Raw genomic sequence first — 18,037 nt, 5'->3', positions numbered from 1 at the left:
TCAAATCACTTTAAAGTTACTGTACTTAAACTGAATTTAACATTAGAGACATGCTGTTGAGTTAGTTTAAGACCATTTGTTTTGTTCTTAATTTTGCAGGATTCTAAAAGTAATTTGCTTTGTAGCATATTCCATGTGGGGCAGCTTGTTTCTTGCATAGTGGTACGGGTGGATGTTGATAAGAAAGATGGAAAGGGAAACAGAAGAATTTGGCTGTCACTTCGCCTTAGTTTGCTGCACAAGGGCCTTACGTTGGATGCTGTTCAAGATGGGATGGTACTCAATGACCACTTAAGGGAATAAAAATTGCTAAAAATTCTTTTGTTCTTAGAATGATATAACCGACCCTTGCTTTATCTGTTCTTCTAAATTTTGGTTTTTCGGTCATTAACCTATTACTAGCCTATTACAGATTAGACTTAGTCTATGCATGCGAAATTCTTATCTTGAAACAATTAACTGAAGTAGCAGCATAGAACTTCAGATCCAAAAATGTGCTTCTGTGTTGGTGGGAGGAGATACCACTATTTTGAAATTACACTTAATGATCATGTAGTCTAAGTCCAGAAATTTGTATCCTGTTAAAGCATAGAAAAGCCACTTTTGTTATGGAGAATTGCATCTTTGTTTCAACCTGAGGTAGACATTAGAAACATCTTAGTTGTATAAACAATAATAAATTTTAGAGTTGCGATATATTTAGAGTTGTGATACCATGAATGAGTTTTAGATATATTATTATTCTTTATAATAATCAAATAGAGCTTTGGCTATGCCATTTCTTCCATTATATCAAATAATATACTTTAATGAAGCGCATACGTCTTTCGTGAGGTAACCTTTTGCTACAAGAAATTAAAAAAATGTTATATAGGGTATATTATCAAGATTATTCTAGGTTTATAGCTAATTGACTTCTACCATGCTGGTCCCTCACTAGCATTGCTATGGCAGGTCGGATGCCCTATGGCTTAGCTGGCCAAGGGATGTTTTTCTCATCTTTTAGATTTGTTTTTTAGACCTTTTCTTGGCTAGGCAGACCACATCTGATGCATTAGGTATCAAAAAGAAGTTAATTTGATCCTGGATTCATGCTCTTACTGTATGAATAAAAAAAAAAGAACCTAACATGTTGCACCCCCTCATGAATTTCCAAAGTACATGATTTTGGTATGCATTTTGACAAAAAAAAACCAAAAGAATTGGGTTATAGAGCCATTACTGAGCTAGCAATGATTAATTGATTTCTCATTAATTTCTTACTCTATATCGCTTGATTACTACAAATTCTGGTCCAAGCTCCCTCCAGCTGAAAATCTCCCTCCTAATGTTCAAATGAGCACAAGGAAAAAAAGGAGTATTTTCTCATCTTTAATCTCAGTATTATTGGTTCAGAGCAGTTTGCTAACGAATTGGTGTTCAGAGTGCTGGTTGCTTGTTTTTGGTGGTGCATGTACTACATCTGTTGACACCTGCACGGACAAGTGCCACCCCCCACCCCCCCCACCCCACCCCCCCAAAAAAAACAAAAAAGGGGAAAAATGCTATTTGATGGAACGAGGAGCTATTCTGAAAATGTGAAAACACTATACCCGTTTCCATATGATATTAGGATTAGATTTTAGGTCTCCTTAAGTCATTCTAAGCTTTCAGGTTGATCTCTCTCTCTCTCTCTCTTAAAACCATGTAAGCACCTATTCCTTAAGCATTTGAAGATCACAAATTAAAATTTGTAAAGACAAGCAACTTATCCTATCCAATATTATTTATGATTTTGGTCTAACAATGTTAATTTAGTAAATGATATTATGGTTTACTCAGGATACTAATAATTATTATTGCCATAATTTAGATATATCTTTCTTGGTGTTCACCTAGTGACCTCTATATGTCCCTGTCAGTTCTATTCAATCTCTTTCTGAATATACTTTTGGTCTCCTAGTCTAAGGACCTAAATAATTTCTTAATCAATTCCTAGTCTTCCATCTTATCTTTTGCTTGTCCCATAACGTTACAATGAGGTCAGTATTTTAATGCTGATCTAGTTGTTTGATTTCATACTTTATTTTATTTTTATAATTTGATGGTTGATTGCATCACTATTTACCAGCATTTGATTGTGATCAAGAATCCATGAAGTTAGCTAGCTGACTATTCCATCTTGCTTTTTCTTGAATTTCATTACTTCTATTTGTATCTTCCTAGTGATAGTAACTTGCTCATGCTAGTTCACGCATTTGCATTTACCTTTTTCCCCTAACACAATGCCTAATCAAGAAAAAATTAGTTATATGGTCAAGAGAGAGGCATCTCCTAACTTAAAGTGGCGAGGACAACATGGTTAACCTTGTTCAAGTATATTTTATGCATTTTAACTACAATTTGTGCAAGACCGTGTTGGCGGAACTGAATTGCCCGGTTCTCGTACCGAGCCATACCAGTGGCAGACCGGGATAGTTCCAGCGTACAGAACAAGAAATTGATGAAGGAGGGGGAGAGGGAGAAGGACATAGAGGAAGAGAGAGAGAGGGGGGAAGCGAGAGGGAGGAAGAGAGGGATGATGGCAGATGGTTGATGGAGGCCGATGAAGGGCCTCTGTAGCCTCTCCTTGGCCCTCTGCAGTCCTTCACTGGCTGTTCGCCACCCTCTATCCCTCTTCCCCCTTCCCCCTTTCTCCCTCTTTGTCTCCCTCTCTCCTCCTCTCTCTTTTTCTCTCTCTTGTTTTTCCTTTCCTTGCCCTCACTACCATGTCGGGCCGCTTTCCACCGGCCTCTACTGGCCTTCTCCCTCCCTTCCTCTCCTCTCTCTTTTCCTCTCTTCCATTCTCCCATTCCCCTGCCTTCTCTGCTGTGTCGGTATGAGTCCAATATAGAACGACATTGAGGCATACCAAACTGCGCCACCGGGCAACATGTATGGACCCGGGTACTGGCACACCGATCCTTTGTGTAAGTTATTGAAAAATCCACCAACTCCCCCCCCCTCCCCCCCCACAAAGCCTTTAGATGTGGATGTTGTGATGCAAAAAAAAAGAAGCATGGCTAAACCTGCAATCTCTTATGGTCTGAAATCTATTTTAGATTTGAATTTTTTTTATATTTTTTAATGAAATATTACCATATTTCTTACAAAATGTCGTGGGAATAAGTCCAAACCAAAATTGAAAGAATACTCATTTTGGAGGCTGTTGTAGGAAACGAGAATAAAAGTTGAAGAATGAAGGGGATGGGATTATAAAGGACCATAATTTTTCCATAGTTACATCAAAATGCTAAATTCTCAGTATTTTTGCCCTGCTGTATATAGCCCCTTCTTTCTTAGGAATCTTATATGTAATCTAAATCATTGATTTAACTAAATTAACCTTGAACCTCAAACTAAAATTGTGATGAAAGGAAAAGAAATATCACAGTTACAACTTACAACTCTAATTCTGTCACACCTTTAGGTCAAAATAACTTGGTTAAAATGGGCTCTTTGGTGAACCTAACACATCCAATATATGCACCTGATATGGTATCTCCCAAAACCAGTGTAATTTTGTTTACATAGGCTCCAGAATTTCAAGCTACTACCCTTTATGACTGTATTTGCAGCTAATAAGGAAGGTTGAAAACTAATTTTTAATCTGAAGACCCATTTAAACCTAAACTGCCAAGCCTTCGCTGCATCATTTTGTCATTTTGGTGCTGGCTTTTCCTGATGTCCCTTAAATCAGAAATGCTTATCTGTTGAGCATGTTTGTCCATTTCAGGTTCTGACTGCACAAATAAAGAGTATTGAAGACCATGGTTACATTCTTTACTTCGGAGTGTCATCTTTTACTGGTTTTTTGCCAAAGAGTGAACAAGGTAGTGAATGCCAACCTGCCCAACTGTTCCATCATGCTAGTTTATGTACATCCACAACTACACATGGAGATGCATGCACAATCTCTCTCTCTCTCTCTCTCTCTCTGTGTGTGTGTGTGTGTCTCTTTCGCACGCTTGTTTATGTATCTTGTATACTCATCCCTCTCATGCTTTTCCAATTGTTGATCATAATTTGTTCATGGTCCTGTAAGCACTAGTCAATATTATGCACTTTTTTTGGTGGAGCCTGGTAAGGGTGCCAATCAACAAATTACTTTATTAATATACTTCACAATCTTTTTTCCTTTTCTCTTTTGGCAGATGGTGATTTATTTATTAGCAGACAACTTTTACAATGTGTTGTCAAAAGTATAGATAAAGCTCGAGCTGTTGCTATTGTGACTTCTGATGCCGATTTGGTGTCTAAAAGTGCTGTATGTTTTCACTTGTTCCTTTGAGTTCCATCCTTGAAGTGCTATGTCATTTCTAGTTCACTTCTTTCTTCATACATTTTCATTGGATGTCAATACCTCTATGATTTATGTAGATGAAAGATCTAAAGGGACTCTCAATTGACCTTTTGGTTCCTGGCATGATGGTTAATGCTCGTGTCCACTCTACCCTTGAGAACGGAATTATGCTGTCATTCCTCACTTATTTTACTGGAACGGTGAGTTCTTGACTGCCTTTGTGTTATTGATATATCCACAGCTAAAAGTTGAATAGCAATTCAAATTTGTTCTTTAATTTACTTTTTCCTTTTCAGGTAGATATTTTCCATCTGCAAAACTCCTTCTCCCGTGCAACTTGGAAAGATGACTACAAGCAGAATAAGAAGGTATCTAGAATTCCATCACTTTCTAGGTTATTTACTCCATTGTAGTCTATCATCTTCAAACAAAATAACCTGTAAGTCTTTTTAGTTTTAACTGTCTAGAATCTCTAGATAGTTGTCTTCTTCCCTTCATTTACATTGTCAATGTTAATATTTAATACTCCCTCCCTCAAGCACACACGTGCACACAACACATACTCCGAAAAAACCCTCCACACAGAAAAAAAGGAAGCGCAAACTAACCTGCTCTCTAGTATATTTGTATATGTTAGTGCACATTTAAACACCAAAAAATGAGATTTGTCAACACTTTGAATTGGTATAGGCTTTCAAGGTGTAAACTTTTGAAAGTAATAAAAATTATAAGTTAATCAAGCAACTAAACATCGTCTTTCTAATAATTACAATTATATACAATTAGAATATTTTTCATTGGAAGTTTTACTGAGGAAAGTATTGGCAATTTTGGTAGAACAAACTATATAGTATATAGTATATACTCCTGGCCTCAACTTGCTCTCTTTAAAACAGCACATACACATGTTTGTTTGTGTATCTATACATGTGTGTATATGCCTATATACATATGTATATCTATCTAAGCCCATGAATATGCTTATATGTATGTACTTTTATGTAGATAGATATATTACATATAGTTTTGTATGAGTACATATATATATACATATACATATATGCATATGCATATACGTATATGCGTATACATATATGTTTATAGATACATGTATGTATACATATATGTTTCTAGATACATGTATATATATATGTATGTGTATACATATATATATATATAAACTACTCACTTCTCTTGTGAAGTCTTGAATTCTGATCAGACTGAAGAAGATAGGGCATGAACTATTCGATCAATTTGGCAAGTTCAAAACTTCTCGCCCTTCTTCCCGTCCTTGCCTTAGAAAAAGCATTCTTTTCAATTCTTGCTGATCAAATAAAATGAGAGATCGGTACCGAGACAGAGGTGTGAGTTCCATATCCTAAGGAAGGGGAGGGGGTTTGGAGGAGGGGACTCCCATCCCCTGATCCCAACGAAAAAATACATCAAAAATTAGGAAACCTTATATCTGCGCAGTGAACTGGTTTTCTTAAAGGTTGGAAGATCTTGCCATAGAAGCTGATAGCCTTGTTCATTCGTTCCTATGGTTCGATCCTTCCCAGTGGATGCAGCAATTTCCTGACGCATCAGTCAAATACCTTTCCGCGGGCCTTTCAGACCACTCTCCGGCCATTCTCTCCATGCAATCTGCCAATATTCTGCCAAAACCCCACATACATACATACATACATACATACATATACATACATTATATGTATGCACATGCATATATGTACATGCATATATGCGTACATAGATATATGCATATATGTATATACATAGATATATGCATGTATATTTTTTGTTACATGTACATATATAAGGACAGACATGCAGACCTGCACACAACACCGACATTTGCTTGCGCGCAGGTATATATACATACATATATACATTTCTGTTTGTCTATCTATCGACCTCATTACCTGTGTCAGGCCTTTAGTTATATTGTGTTTTTTTTCCCTTTGAAGGTGTGACACACTTGTAATTCTTCCCTTGTTCCTATTATATTCATAGCACTACGGGGAAATGAATAATGAAAACCATAAAAGAAATAAAAAGAACATGGAGAAAGCGATGCTTAAAATTAATCAGCATATCTTTGGATAAATTCACTACTCATAGAATTTGTATGAAAATTTAAATTGCATTGTATATTTGTATGAATTGAGATAGTCTAGAAGAACTTTTGGCCCATCAATTTCTTTTGTCAGTTGCCATATTCCATCACTGTCATCTTGTGATTCTTGATTGTCAATGAAACCTGGCTTCTTAGTTGCAAGATGTGTTGTTATTCTGTATTTGATATATTAACTCTTGAATGCTGTTTTCCTCATTTCGTTTCCATATTACAGTCACTTTGTGTCAAGATATTCTATTATAATTTTAAATATCCTGATCATCATTGTCTATGCTATACATATTCTATCTTTAAACTTTATTCATCTTACAGTTTTGTCTTATGATGTGTACTCATTATTAATCTAGGTGAATGCTCGGATATTATTTATTGATCCATCAACTAGAGCTGTCGGACTGACCTTGAATCCTTACATTGTTCAAAATAAGGCTCCTCCTGCTGTAAGTGGCATAATACTTTTATGTTGTTCTTGTTGTTCTCTTCTTTTCTTTTTCTGGAAAAATGCAGACCAACTACAGTAGTCGGAACTGGTGATTACAGTTGTGTGGTTACTGAGCTGAAATCTCTCAATTGGAATAACTTTACTAAAAGGAAAGGAGACTTGGCAATGAGGATGTATCAGAAAGCTGGAAAGAAAATAACTATTACTTGGGTTCATATTTTGCAACATCATAATGTGATGCAATATTGGATATTGTTTTTTTTTATAGTTCTGGCATATTTTATGTATGGAGGTCTGTTGATTCTTAGTAGCCAGAATCTTATACCTAGATAATGCACTCGCTTCGAAAATTTTCCAAATCCCGAACCTCCACTGGCATTTGAAGAGCTTCTTTGCTAAAATTATTTATTGTCTGCTTCACCTGCCCGCATGCCTGCTTCTGATTCTGGCAACTAAGTGCTGGTTATCTTAATTTTTACTTGTTTCTCTTTCTACTAATATCTAACTCTTATCTGTAGATTGTCAGAACTGGAGAAATTTATGATAATTCACTAATTTTAAGGGTTGATAGAGGGATTGGTTTTCTTCTTGAAGTACCGTCTTCTCCGGTTCCTTTACCTGCATATGTCAGTGTAAGTGTATCTTTTAGTAGTTTGATGCTTTCTGGTGCTTTGGTATAGGTTTTTGGGCACTTGTTAACATGAACACACCCCCACACCCCCACCCCACCCCACTTTTCTGTTTGGCAGATATCTGATGTTTCTGATGAAAAAGTTACAAAACTAGAAAAAAAGTTCAAGGAAGGAGATTATGTTCGCGTTCGTGTTCTTGGAATGAGGCATTTAGATGGACTAGCAATGGGCACCTTAAAGGTACTACTTAATGCTTTCTTTAACTTCTCTTAAATAAGCCAATAGGACGTGGTCGTTTACAGGCATCGTACTATGCATTCCATTTAGCTATTTTCTGTACCCTGTGGCTTCATCAGTATTATCCTGTTTTAATCTTTTGACTAATGCATCAGATATACTACATAGACCAAAACTAAACAAAAATGTTACAAGGAGGAATTAACCTGAAAGCCTACTATGATTGAATCATGGATAAACTTTTAGTTGCACGTGTTGCTAAATGGTGTACGGTAATCATGATATTCCCTACCTTGGATGGGTTATATCTAAGGTGGGGCAGATTTGTGTTTTAAATTTGTCTAATACATCATTTATTCAGATTTTTAATGTTTAATATTCTTGAAGGTAGCTTGCTTTGTGGTATTTTTTTGCATCACTTTTAGAGAAAAATCTGAATGCAGGACCTTCTCAATCATGTTGGTTTGCTTACAGGCTAGTGCCTTTGAAGGGTCTGTTTTCACTCATTCAGATGTCAAGCCTGGAATGTTGGTCAAAGCTAAGGTCACTGCTGTGGAAAATTTTGGTGCAATTATACAATTTTTTGGTGGTGTAAAAGCTCTTTGCCCCCTTCAACACATGTCAGAGTTGGACATTCTAAAGCCTCCTAAGAAGTTTAAGGTCCTTTCTTTATTTCCATTTTCTTTTTACTGATCCATGAGTCTCGAAAAGTAACGTGCGCCAAATATCCTTACCATCAGAAGCTTAAAGTTGACTGTTCCTCGTCTTTCATATTTTTGTTTTGTTATTCTTTTATCCTGCAGGTTGGGGCTGAGTTGCTGTTTCGCGTGCTAGGTTGCAAATCCAAGAGAATAACTGTCACACACAAGAAAACTCTAGTATGTTTTATTCCACCATAACCGTTAGAGCTTTCATACTGTTGGTTCTGATGTCACTATCACTTAAATTATCATATCATATGGATAAAATTTTATAATGCTTTGATTTTTTAAGTTCATTTATATTTATTTACTTTTTAGCTCTAATAAAACGTCTTATTTTATTTTATTTTTTATTTCTGGCAGGTTAAATCAAAGCTGCCTGTGTTTGCTTCATATGCTGATGCTACTGAAGGATTAATTGTGCATGGATGGATTGCTAAAATTGCAAAGCATGGTTGCTTTGTGAGATTTTATGGTGGAGTTCAGGGTTTTGCACAAAGGCTAGACTCTCTCCCCAAGTTCTGTCTTATAAGTTATTTTTATTTTTGTATATAGTGCTATTACTTGTGGAGATTTGCAGCCTATTAATTTTACTCTCTCAGTGATTATATCTATAGCCCTTTTGTGTGATCTGGTGAGTCCTTGTGGGCTGCACTTTGCCACAATATAGGTATCTTGTGCTGGTTTTGTAGGAAGTCTATGTTCAGCTGCATGTTTTTGCTTGATAGTCACCTGCATACTTCACCTTTTTTTCAAAAGATTTCTTGGTCAATTCAAATTTATAATGTGAAATTGCTGGATTATATTATAGAAGGAAGGTTATTTTTGAAAGTTGCACTTGTTTAGTTGTACGATATTCATCAAGTTTTCCATTTAAATTAACAAGGATAAATTGTGGACTCATATCCCATGGTTTTAGACTGATGGGTGTAATATGGTTTACATACCAGATAAATGAGATCTTCATGAGGATATTATGTTCCAATGGAGGTTATGGGCTATCGTGTCCTTTTGCTAGTGATAATGGCAATATGCAAGAATCAGCTGGAGTTTTTTTTTTTTTTTTTTAAAGAAACATTAAGTACAGAATGGAGCTACAAAAGATTATCTTGGATCAAATGTTGCTTAAGTGACACAGCTTTTGAGCAATGTTGACTTTTGTCGAGATCTTCTTCCTTGAGAAATACTTTGGAAAATAATTAATGGAGAGAGAGAGAGAGAGAGAGAGAGAGAGAGAGAGAGAGAGAGAGCATACAATGTAGTAAAATGGTTGATGGTTTGATGGGTGATGAATAATATGAAATAAATATGTTGGCAGCATTTGACGTGCACGAACAAATTTGTCGAAGTTGTGGTGAAATTAGCTGCATCATAGGCAGGAAATTGGCTGTGAAATTTGTGTTTGGACCATGTAGATGAACTGGAACGGCTTTCATGCTGAGGATCTCTTAATATTTGTTTTTATATTGGTAGTTTAGTAAGTAATGGTGCTAGGGTCCGAATGCTTGTTTAACTTGCATTGGGTCTTATTGGAGGATTGGGGTCTGAATTATTTATGTGAAATCGAAATACATGGGTGAAAAATTCTGTGAGATGTTAAAACAGATGGCATTTTGTACTACTGGTAAGGAGACATCCAGAGTAACAATCATATATGTTTAAAATTAAGGTACTCTAGAGTAGAATAATACATTGTGACTATGCTAAATTTGGATTGATGGTCATCCAGTGGAAACATACTTTTGGTCTTTAGTGTTATCGCTGCACGTGACAAATTTGTTAGGCTACCATCTATTCATCTTTCAAGATAGGTGATGTAAGCAATGGTTTTATTTTATGCTGAGATGCCTTGGTTCAGGATTGACATTGAAAGATTAGCTAGTTGATGCTCCTCAAGCCCTTGTTCATATCAATGAACAGGAACAAAAGTACCCTTGTGAACAATTCCAAAATTTCAGACTGTGACATTGTGACTTTGTTGTTGGAATCTGCTGTTTAAGTGGAGGGATGAACTTTAAACTGGACCTATATGTGTGGAGTGGATGCTTATTGGCTGTAGTTTCTAATGTACAATTTGATGCTTCATTGGTTTTAGTGTTTCCCATTCCATTTTATTCAAATTTTAGCATATCATTTTCTGTTACATGAGTGATGCATATGTAATATGTTCTTTTATTTCTCTATACATTTTAACCAGATCAGAGCTTGGATTGGAACCAGGAATTGAGGCAGATGCTGCATATCATGTTGGACAGGTGGTCAAATGTAGGGTAATTAGTTCAGCTCCAGCTTCGCGAAGAATCAACATTAGTTTTGTTATATCTCCGAAAAGGTTTGCAACTCTCTTACCTGATTTCTCTATTTGTGTGTCAAAGAAAAGGAGGATGGAGCGATAATGTTCATTTGGGCGGTCATGTGCATGTGAACATGTACAAACCATCAGATTAGAAAAAGGGTTGTACTGGTTCTTACCAGTTGGGCATACCATATCATATTGAGTAGGGAACCGCTACTTGGTATGATGCTCATATCATACTGATACACTGTAGTTGGTGTCACCTTCACTGTGCTGGTATCAACTACATTTCCATGTGTATGGTGTGTGCCGATTGCCAACCCTCTTATGGGTACTGGTTGTAGTAGTTAAAGTGGAAAAAGCTTGTTTGAAACTCTTCAGCCAATTAGTTCACTCAGTGTTGCATCAAACAAAGCTTTCCTTCTTCAACATTATTTAAAATGGTTATTTCATTCTTTGTTCGAAGTCAATTTAAGCTAGAAGCTTCTTTTTGCTTTCTGGGTGCATGGCTGTGCATGTAGTTTCATGCTTGAAAATTTACGTGTGTCTGCCTGCAATTTTAGTTTTTCGCATAACCTGCTCAACAATATTATATTATCAGTATTTCGCATAACTGCTGCCTGTCCATCAGTTTCCTTTCAATCATGCTGTGCTTTCTGTTTTAATGCAAATCTTCTGTTTTCAAAATTTCAGCATGCTTGGTGTAGGTATACATATCAAGAAGCTATTCCTATAATTCATTATTTTTGTGGCAGGATTTCTGAGGATGACATTGCGAAGTTGGGCAGTATTGTTTCTGGTGTTGTTGAGCGACTTACTCCTGCAGCAGTTATTATCCATGTGAATGGAAACGCTTATTTGAAAGGGACATTATTTGATGAACATTTAGCAGATCACCAGGGTACTCATTTGATAAAACATGCTTTTGATTTTTATGCTATGACTACTGGCATGATGTGTGACATGTCTCCATTCATATACTATTCAGGGCAAGCCGTTCTGTTGAAATCTTTATTGAGACCTGGATATCAGTTTGATCAGCTTTTGGTGCTAGGTATAAACTGTTTCTTATGGGTTTCCACATTCTTATTGCCGTAGCTCATTTCAATTTCTGCTTCTTTATAATTGTTTTAAGCATGCAGAGAATCCTTCTTTCTTTCTTTTTTAAAAGAAATATAGTCGACAAAATGGTTGAGGACACAACACATTATTATGATGATCTGAAGTTCTGAACTTTTAGTTGCATTTAGATTGTATTTAGTCGCAATCATAACCATCAAATCATGTGAAAAGAACTTGGAAACTTTTCCAAATTCTTTACTGCAACTTCCATCTTTCCTTCTGTAGGCCCACTTGTCTTTTCTGACCTTTTGATGTGGGTTTCAGCTCCTCTCTTTACTTGGGCCTCCTTATAGCTTCTTCATGGATCCTTTATTGCTTTGTCCTTATTTCTTGCAACACCTATGCCTTGTCAGATACACATCCATTAGTTGGTTGACCGTCTTTTCCAGTTTTACCTAACATTTTCTTCTTGTCATCTTTTTTCCTCGGCCCTCTGAAATACTTACCTTGCTGAACAATATTGTGTGCCTTATTGCTGTTCCACCAATCTGGCTTAAGTTGCCAGATCATTCATTCATCACAGAACAGCCCTAGAGCTCCTTCCTACTTCATTTGCCAAGCTCAAATTATATTAGATATATTTGCATGCATCTCTCCTCTTTTAGTATGCAACTGGTGCATATTATGCTGATACTGCACCCACTAACGTGGAAAATATGCAAGTTTTGCAATAAGATTCGTGATTGGCATTCTATAATTGCTAGATTATATGCGTATGATTTATCATAGATAATTAGATTAGCGAACAAATGAATAACTACATAGAGAAGAGGATTCATATGTGGCCTGGGTAGTGGGGGGTGTGCCTGTAATGTTGTCCTCTAAAGTGCATCGAGATGCCTCTCTAAATTTTGTGACATTTCAGTTGTTTATTTACTCTTGAGGTACAACCAATACTTGCCACTAAATAATCCCTCATGAAGGAAAAAGGAACAATGGTACTTCAGACTGCCTCGTCTCTAAATTCTTTGAATAAAAATTATTTGTAATAAAGAGGAAAAATCTCTGGTTTGTATACGTAACTTTTCATCTCTCTTTTATCTTCCCACCTTTCTCCACAATAAAATTATTTTCATTCTTAATGCATTTAGTTTGTATATAAACCAAGGTTTACCGTAGCGGTCGGTATTATATAGTACTGGTATTGAATTGGCATGAAGTCTTATACTGTATCGTCACTCAATTCACCTCGTTGTTTCTCATCGTACTGTGTAGCAACACTGTAATAGAATAGTATTGGTACGGGGTTCGGTACCAAGACGATAAACCTTGATATAATATGTATTTCTCTTCCTCACAATAGATAATTATAGACATCTCGTTTCCTTCGTCGAAGACTAGTGTTCCATCGTAACTAGCAAGTCAAGCTTAACATTTTTCCATCCTTATCCATTTCATATCACTATTGATGCTGTAAATTTCTGCCATTTTCTTAATTTGACTTAATTTCCTTGATTACCTCTAATATGTCATTATTCCGATGAGATGTTCCAATGAGATTAGAAGAGAAGATATTGGCGAGGAGCTGGCGAGAAGTGACTAGTTCATAAAGGGATTTGGGTTGGAATACAAACTAATCGATCGAGAGGCAAGAGAGATCTGGTCATTTCTTTGGGTTCTTCTAGCTTTGATCCCGGGAACAAGGGCCATGTGAGGGTCCTAGATCACAGCAAGAGAGACTTGTCTTTTGAAGGGATGGATTGGGTAGAACAACTTGTCTTCGCGACGGTAGGTTGCTCCTCCTAAGAGGCATCAACTTTCCAAGCCAGATCCTTCTAGCCATAAATCCTCTTTCTTGTTTGGTAGTATAAAGGTGCATTGGCTTTCCAACCTGGAACCTGGATCTTTTTAGCCATAAATCTTCTTTCTCATCTAATAGCAAAAGGTGGACCCCTCAAAGAGGGCTAGTGCTAAAGCATTGAATTACCTAGTTAACCTCACTTGCCTCAACCCGCTCTTTTGTTACAAAGGGATCATGTTTTAGATGCAGGGAGAGGGGACATACTAGAAGTGCTTGTTGAAATAGTTTATTCTATCCTTTTTGTAAAGATTTAAACCACTCCTTTGCAACTTGGAAGTGCCGGCTAGTCTCGCTGAAGACAAGGATGTTCATCCAAGGGAGACTAGATAATCTTTTTGCTTTCATCCCAGTGAGAGAGAATTTGCATTGTTAGACTAGCTATTGTTTATCTATTTGGTCCATATCTTCTTTGAGGAGTGGTAGAGAGTTGATGTGATATCAAGTTGCAATGGCCCTTAATTAGCTTCTCAACGGTTATGAATGGGAGCCGAAGAAGTTGGATGACCATCGGTACATTGTGGAATCTTCTAAGAGATCCACTCTCATTGATAGTGGTGCAAAGGAGGTGATTAATACTAGAAACTTTATTTTCCACATTCTCCCGTCTATCATGGAGATGGTTAGCCACATTGGCTCGTTTGTAGGGGTACGTCTTCATCTTTGGAGAGAGCCTATTATTTGTTGGGAGGTGCAAGATTTTCGTCTCGACACCAGACCCCATACCGATACCACCTATTACAGTGTCGGTATGCGATACAGTACGAGATGGTGAAGCGTATTGAGTATCGGTATGGTACGAATTCTTGTACTGGTTTGGTATCGGTACGGTACAGTATGCTTGGTACAGTACGATACTGATCGGTACAACAAACTTTGGGGAGGTGGAATCTATTAGATCTACTATTGCTAATTTTTTCTTCTTCGTCGGGTTACTCTAACGTTCTTGTAGAAATGGATCATGCCAACCACGAAGTTCTCGCTCTCATTGAAAATCTCACAAGGATTCCATATTCGAGTTTGGGTTACTCATGGAGATGATCAATATCAAGTCTTTGCGGATCTAATCGAAATCTATTCTAGAGATCCCCTCCATTCGCATACCCCTCTTTCGGATCTTCAGGCTTAGAGCTGAGGTGCTGGTCAAGCCTTGGGGTGACAGCCTACATGGAGGATAATGCTTTCAATCAAGGCCCCTTCCTAGTCAACCGAATGACTCTTAAGGTGTTGGGCCTAGTGCAAGTTGTCGGTGATCTTACTATTAGTAGATGGACTCTGTGTGAGCACCAAAGGAGACGACTAAACAATATGAGGCTTAGATTCTTGACTAATCCTACGATCCTAAACCTGAGACTTCGGGCATGACTTGTAATTTGCCTGGCTTCCCTCCAGTGGTTGCTCGCTCTACTTCAATGTGCATCCCCTTAGTTCTAGTGGTTGCTTGCTTGACTTCGGAGCAGAGCATGGTGGAGCCATACACTCCTCGATAGATCAGTTTGTTCCATCTGTTGGTGCCAAGAAATTCTTAAGACTTGCTAATCATTTCCTAGTTCCTCTCCAGGTTGCAATTTCCAAGGAAATCACCATGACCACCCACGACGTGTTGCCTAGGAGAAGCGTAAACCAGACCACATCTGAAAAAGAGGCCTAGGAGATCTGATAACACTTGATGATGATAGAAACAAGATCCCTTCTAAGATTATGGAGGTTGTAATCTCTGACACTTCCTTAAATAATGATCGGAGTTTGAATTTGGGGCCTATGTTGGTGGCTGAGTCTATTTGGCATGTGGACTTGGTGGGCTTGAGCTAATAGGTTGATAGGTGGACACTCACCTTTTACTCACCTGTTGGAAAAATTGCCATGTCTTTCCCATCACTTGAACCTTAGTTTTCTTCCTCAGATTGGGCCATCCTGTAGACTTGGTCCACTGATGTCATTGCAGAAACCGAGGGTTAAAGGAGATGGAACCAATTAAAGTCTCCTCTAGAGCCCAATTGCATTCTTCTTTTAGACCCCAGGGCGGGCTAAGATGAAGGCTGTCAAAAGAGTGAAAGCTGCAATTACCAAGTTGGTGCCTAGGAAGAAGAAAAAACCTCAACACAAGCTTCCATGTGCTAGAGGAATAAACTCTTCATATCTATGCATGGCATCCTTCTGGATCAACTTTGTGAATGAGGGAGAAAAGTGTGGTTTTTTACTTTTGATGGCAAGTAGGCAGAATTGGTGATCAAGATAGTTTTGGCCCTTGAAAAGGAGAAGGCATATATTAAATCTACTTGATCCTCTCTTTTTTTTTCTCATATTATTTAATTTGCTGCTCATGTATCATTTTTATCTTATCATGTTGCTACTCAGTTTCTATATCTAATAGTGGCCAAGTGGTTTTCTAATTGTTTGCAATGAAAGTATTGTCTTGAAATCTGACAAAGGGGCAATTCATAATTGACTATTGATTGCCCAGAGTTTGTAGGTTTCATTTTAAAACTTATTAATTTGGATCTGAAAGGGTGTGATTTTACCTGGAGCAACTTGAGAACCCACCCACTGGCAAGACTAGACTGGTTCCTCATTTCCTCTAAATGGGATGATAAGCTTCCCCTTACAACCCAAAGGACGATACCAAATATTGGCTCATACCATGTACTGATCATTCTTGAATCTGGACTACCTCTAAAGAAATCCAATATCTTCGTTTTAAAGTCTGGCGGATAGAAGAACCCGATCTTGATGATGTTATCAGAAACAACTGGATTTCTGTGGGGGCTAGTGACTGCATGACAAGAGGCTGGGTAAACAACTTCTAGCATTGGCAATTAACACAAGCGATGTGCAGGGCGGAAAAAAAAAACCAAGCCTCTGAAACTGAAAACAAATTGATACTTGAGATTGTTCAATTAGATAAGAAGTGTTTGACCTTGCTGATCAAGAGCTGGCAACTTCTAAAATCCTGAAAGACGAGCTGTGTAGACTTTACTAGAAGGTGATCGAACTGATTACTTTCACAGGGTTGCTTCTGGATGCAAAAGAAGAGACACTGTATTTTCCCTTGTGGAGAATAACATGTAGTACTTACTGATGATGACATAGCCACTCGATTCCTGGAGTATTATATATAGTTATTCTCTTGCACTTCCCTTCATCTTGGAGGAAATCAAAGATGCTGTTTTCTCCTTAGGAAAATAAAAAACACCAGGGTTTGATGGTTTTTCAATGCCATTCGTTCAGCGCCACTAGGATCTCCTTAAGGATGACTTTGCAGTTCTTTTCAAAGAGTTCCCTAAAGGTAATCTCAATCTTCTAAGATCACACTTTGCCTTAGTTGCTCTTATTCTGAATATTGCTTTGCGATAAAAGGTTCTCCTGTGGACAGCTTGGGCCTGTCCCTACGATGGGGACGCACATGGATATCTCGCTTCCCCGGGGATCCCTTCGTCTATTTGGGTTGTGGTATTTGGCATAGGGAATTGATTTGATGGTTCCATTAGTGTGCTGTTTGGGATTCTGTCGAGTGGAGATTTTAGACCAATTTGTCTGTTGAACAATATGTATAAGATAATTTTGGAAGTATGTCATCTAGGTTATCCAAATTTCTATTTTTGCTCATAAATGACGCTCAGATAGCTTTTACGAAAGGAAGGTCCATGCTAGATAGTTTCTTGGCTACTCAGGAAATCATAGCTAACTACGAGAGATCGAAGGACAAAGCCATAATACACAAACTTGATCTTGGAAAAGCCTTTGACTGGCTAGAGTGGTCCTTCCCCTTTGAACTGCTCAAGGTTAGGGGCTTTCAAATTGAATGGATTAGGTGGTTAAAGTCCCATTAACTACGACTCCAGTTGGGGTGCTTGTGAATGGAATTGTGATAATTGGATCCCTTGTAAACAAGGAGTTAGACAGGGAGACCTCGTCTCCTGGCCTCGTTATTGTTGCTACAGATGTGCTATCCAAGCTCCTACAGCAAGCCGGGAAAGCTGGACTAATCAAGAGGATTACCAACCATGGAATTATGGGCGACATTCGAAGCCTCCAATTTTGCAGATGATTCCATATTACTTTGCAATGGCACAGTGTCAGATCTGATAGCTTGAAATGTGTTATCGATCTCATTTGAAAGTGTCTTAGGGCTGAAGGTGAATATGCACAAAAGTTCCATCATTTGTCTCATAGATATGATAATGAAGCCATCCAATTAGCCCAGTTAATGAACTGCTAGTGGTACTTTTCTGTTCACATTTCTGGGACTGCCTATCTGTGAATAAAGAACCTTCCCAAGAATGCTTGGCTCCCACTGCTAGATTAAGTTGATATCAGGTTGGCTGCTTTGAAGGACAAGTTGCTATCTTAT

The 18,037-nt window shown here is 37.7% G+C and overlaps 1 protein-coding gene across 1 annotated transcript in view; it reads left to right on the top strand.

The window, feature by feature from the left end:
• LOC103706723 (rRNA biogenesis protein RRP5) overlaps nucleotides 1-18,037 on the top strand; it is a 47,699-nt gene that overhangs the window by 2,948 nt on the left and 26,714 nt on the right. The window contains exons 4-17 of the mRNA XM_008790941.4: nucleotides 100-276; nucleotides 3,755-3,851; nucleotides 4,173-4,285; nucleotides 4,399-4,521; nucleotides 4,618-4,689; nucleotides 6,806-6,898; nucleotides 7,419-7,532; nucleotides 7,650-7,772; nucleotides 8,244-8,429; nucleotides 8,573-8,647; nucleotides 8,834-8,970; nucleotides 10,668-10,802; nucleotides 11,522-11,667; nucleotides 11,755-11,820. Of these exons, the coding sequence (XP_008789163.2) occupies nucleotides 100-276; nucleotides 3,755-3,851; nucleotides 4,173-4,285; nucleotides 4,399-4,521; nucleotides 4,618-4,689; nucleotides 6,806-6,898; nucleotides 7,419-7,532; nucleotides 7,650-7,772; nucleotides 8,244-8,429; nucleotides 8,573-8,647; nucleotides 8,834-8,970; nucleotides 10,668-10,802; nucleotides 11,522-11,667; nucleotides 11,755-11,820 (1,657 nt within the window). The remainder of the gene's footprint in view (nucleotides 1-99; nucleotides 277-3,754; nucleotides 3,852-4,172; nucleotides 4,286-4,398; nucleotides 4,522-4,617; nucleotides 4,690-6,805; nucleotides 6,899-7,418; nucleotides 7,533-7,649; nucleotides 7,773-8,243; nucleotides 8,430-8,572; nucleotides 8,648-8,833; nucleotides 8,971-10,667; nucleotides 10,803-11,521; nucleotides 11,668-11,754; nucleotides 11,821-18,037) is intronic.

Source organism: Phoenix dactylifera, unplaced genomic scaffold (assembly GCF_009389715.1).
Source record: "Phoenix dactylifera cultivar Barhee BC4 unplaced genomic scaffold, palm_55x_up_171113_PBpolish2nd_filt_p 000076F, whole genome shotgun sequence".
In the NCBI taxonomy this organism is placed as follows: Eukaryota; Viridiplantae; Streptophyta; class Magnoliopsida; order Arecales; family Arecaceae; genus Phoenix; species Phoenix dactylifera.
This window is presented reverse-complemented; position numbering and strand designations above follow the sequence as displayed.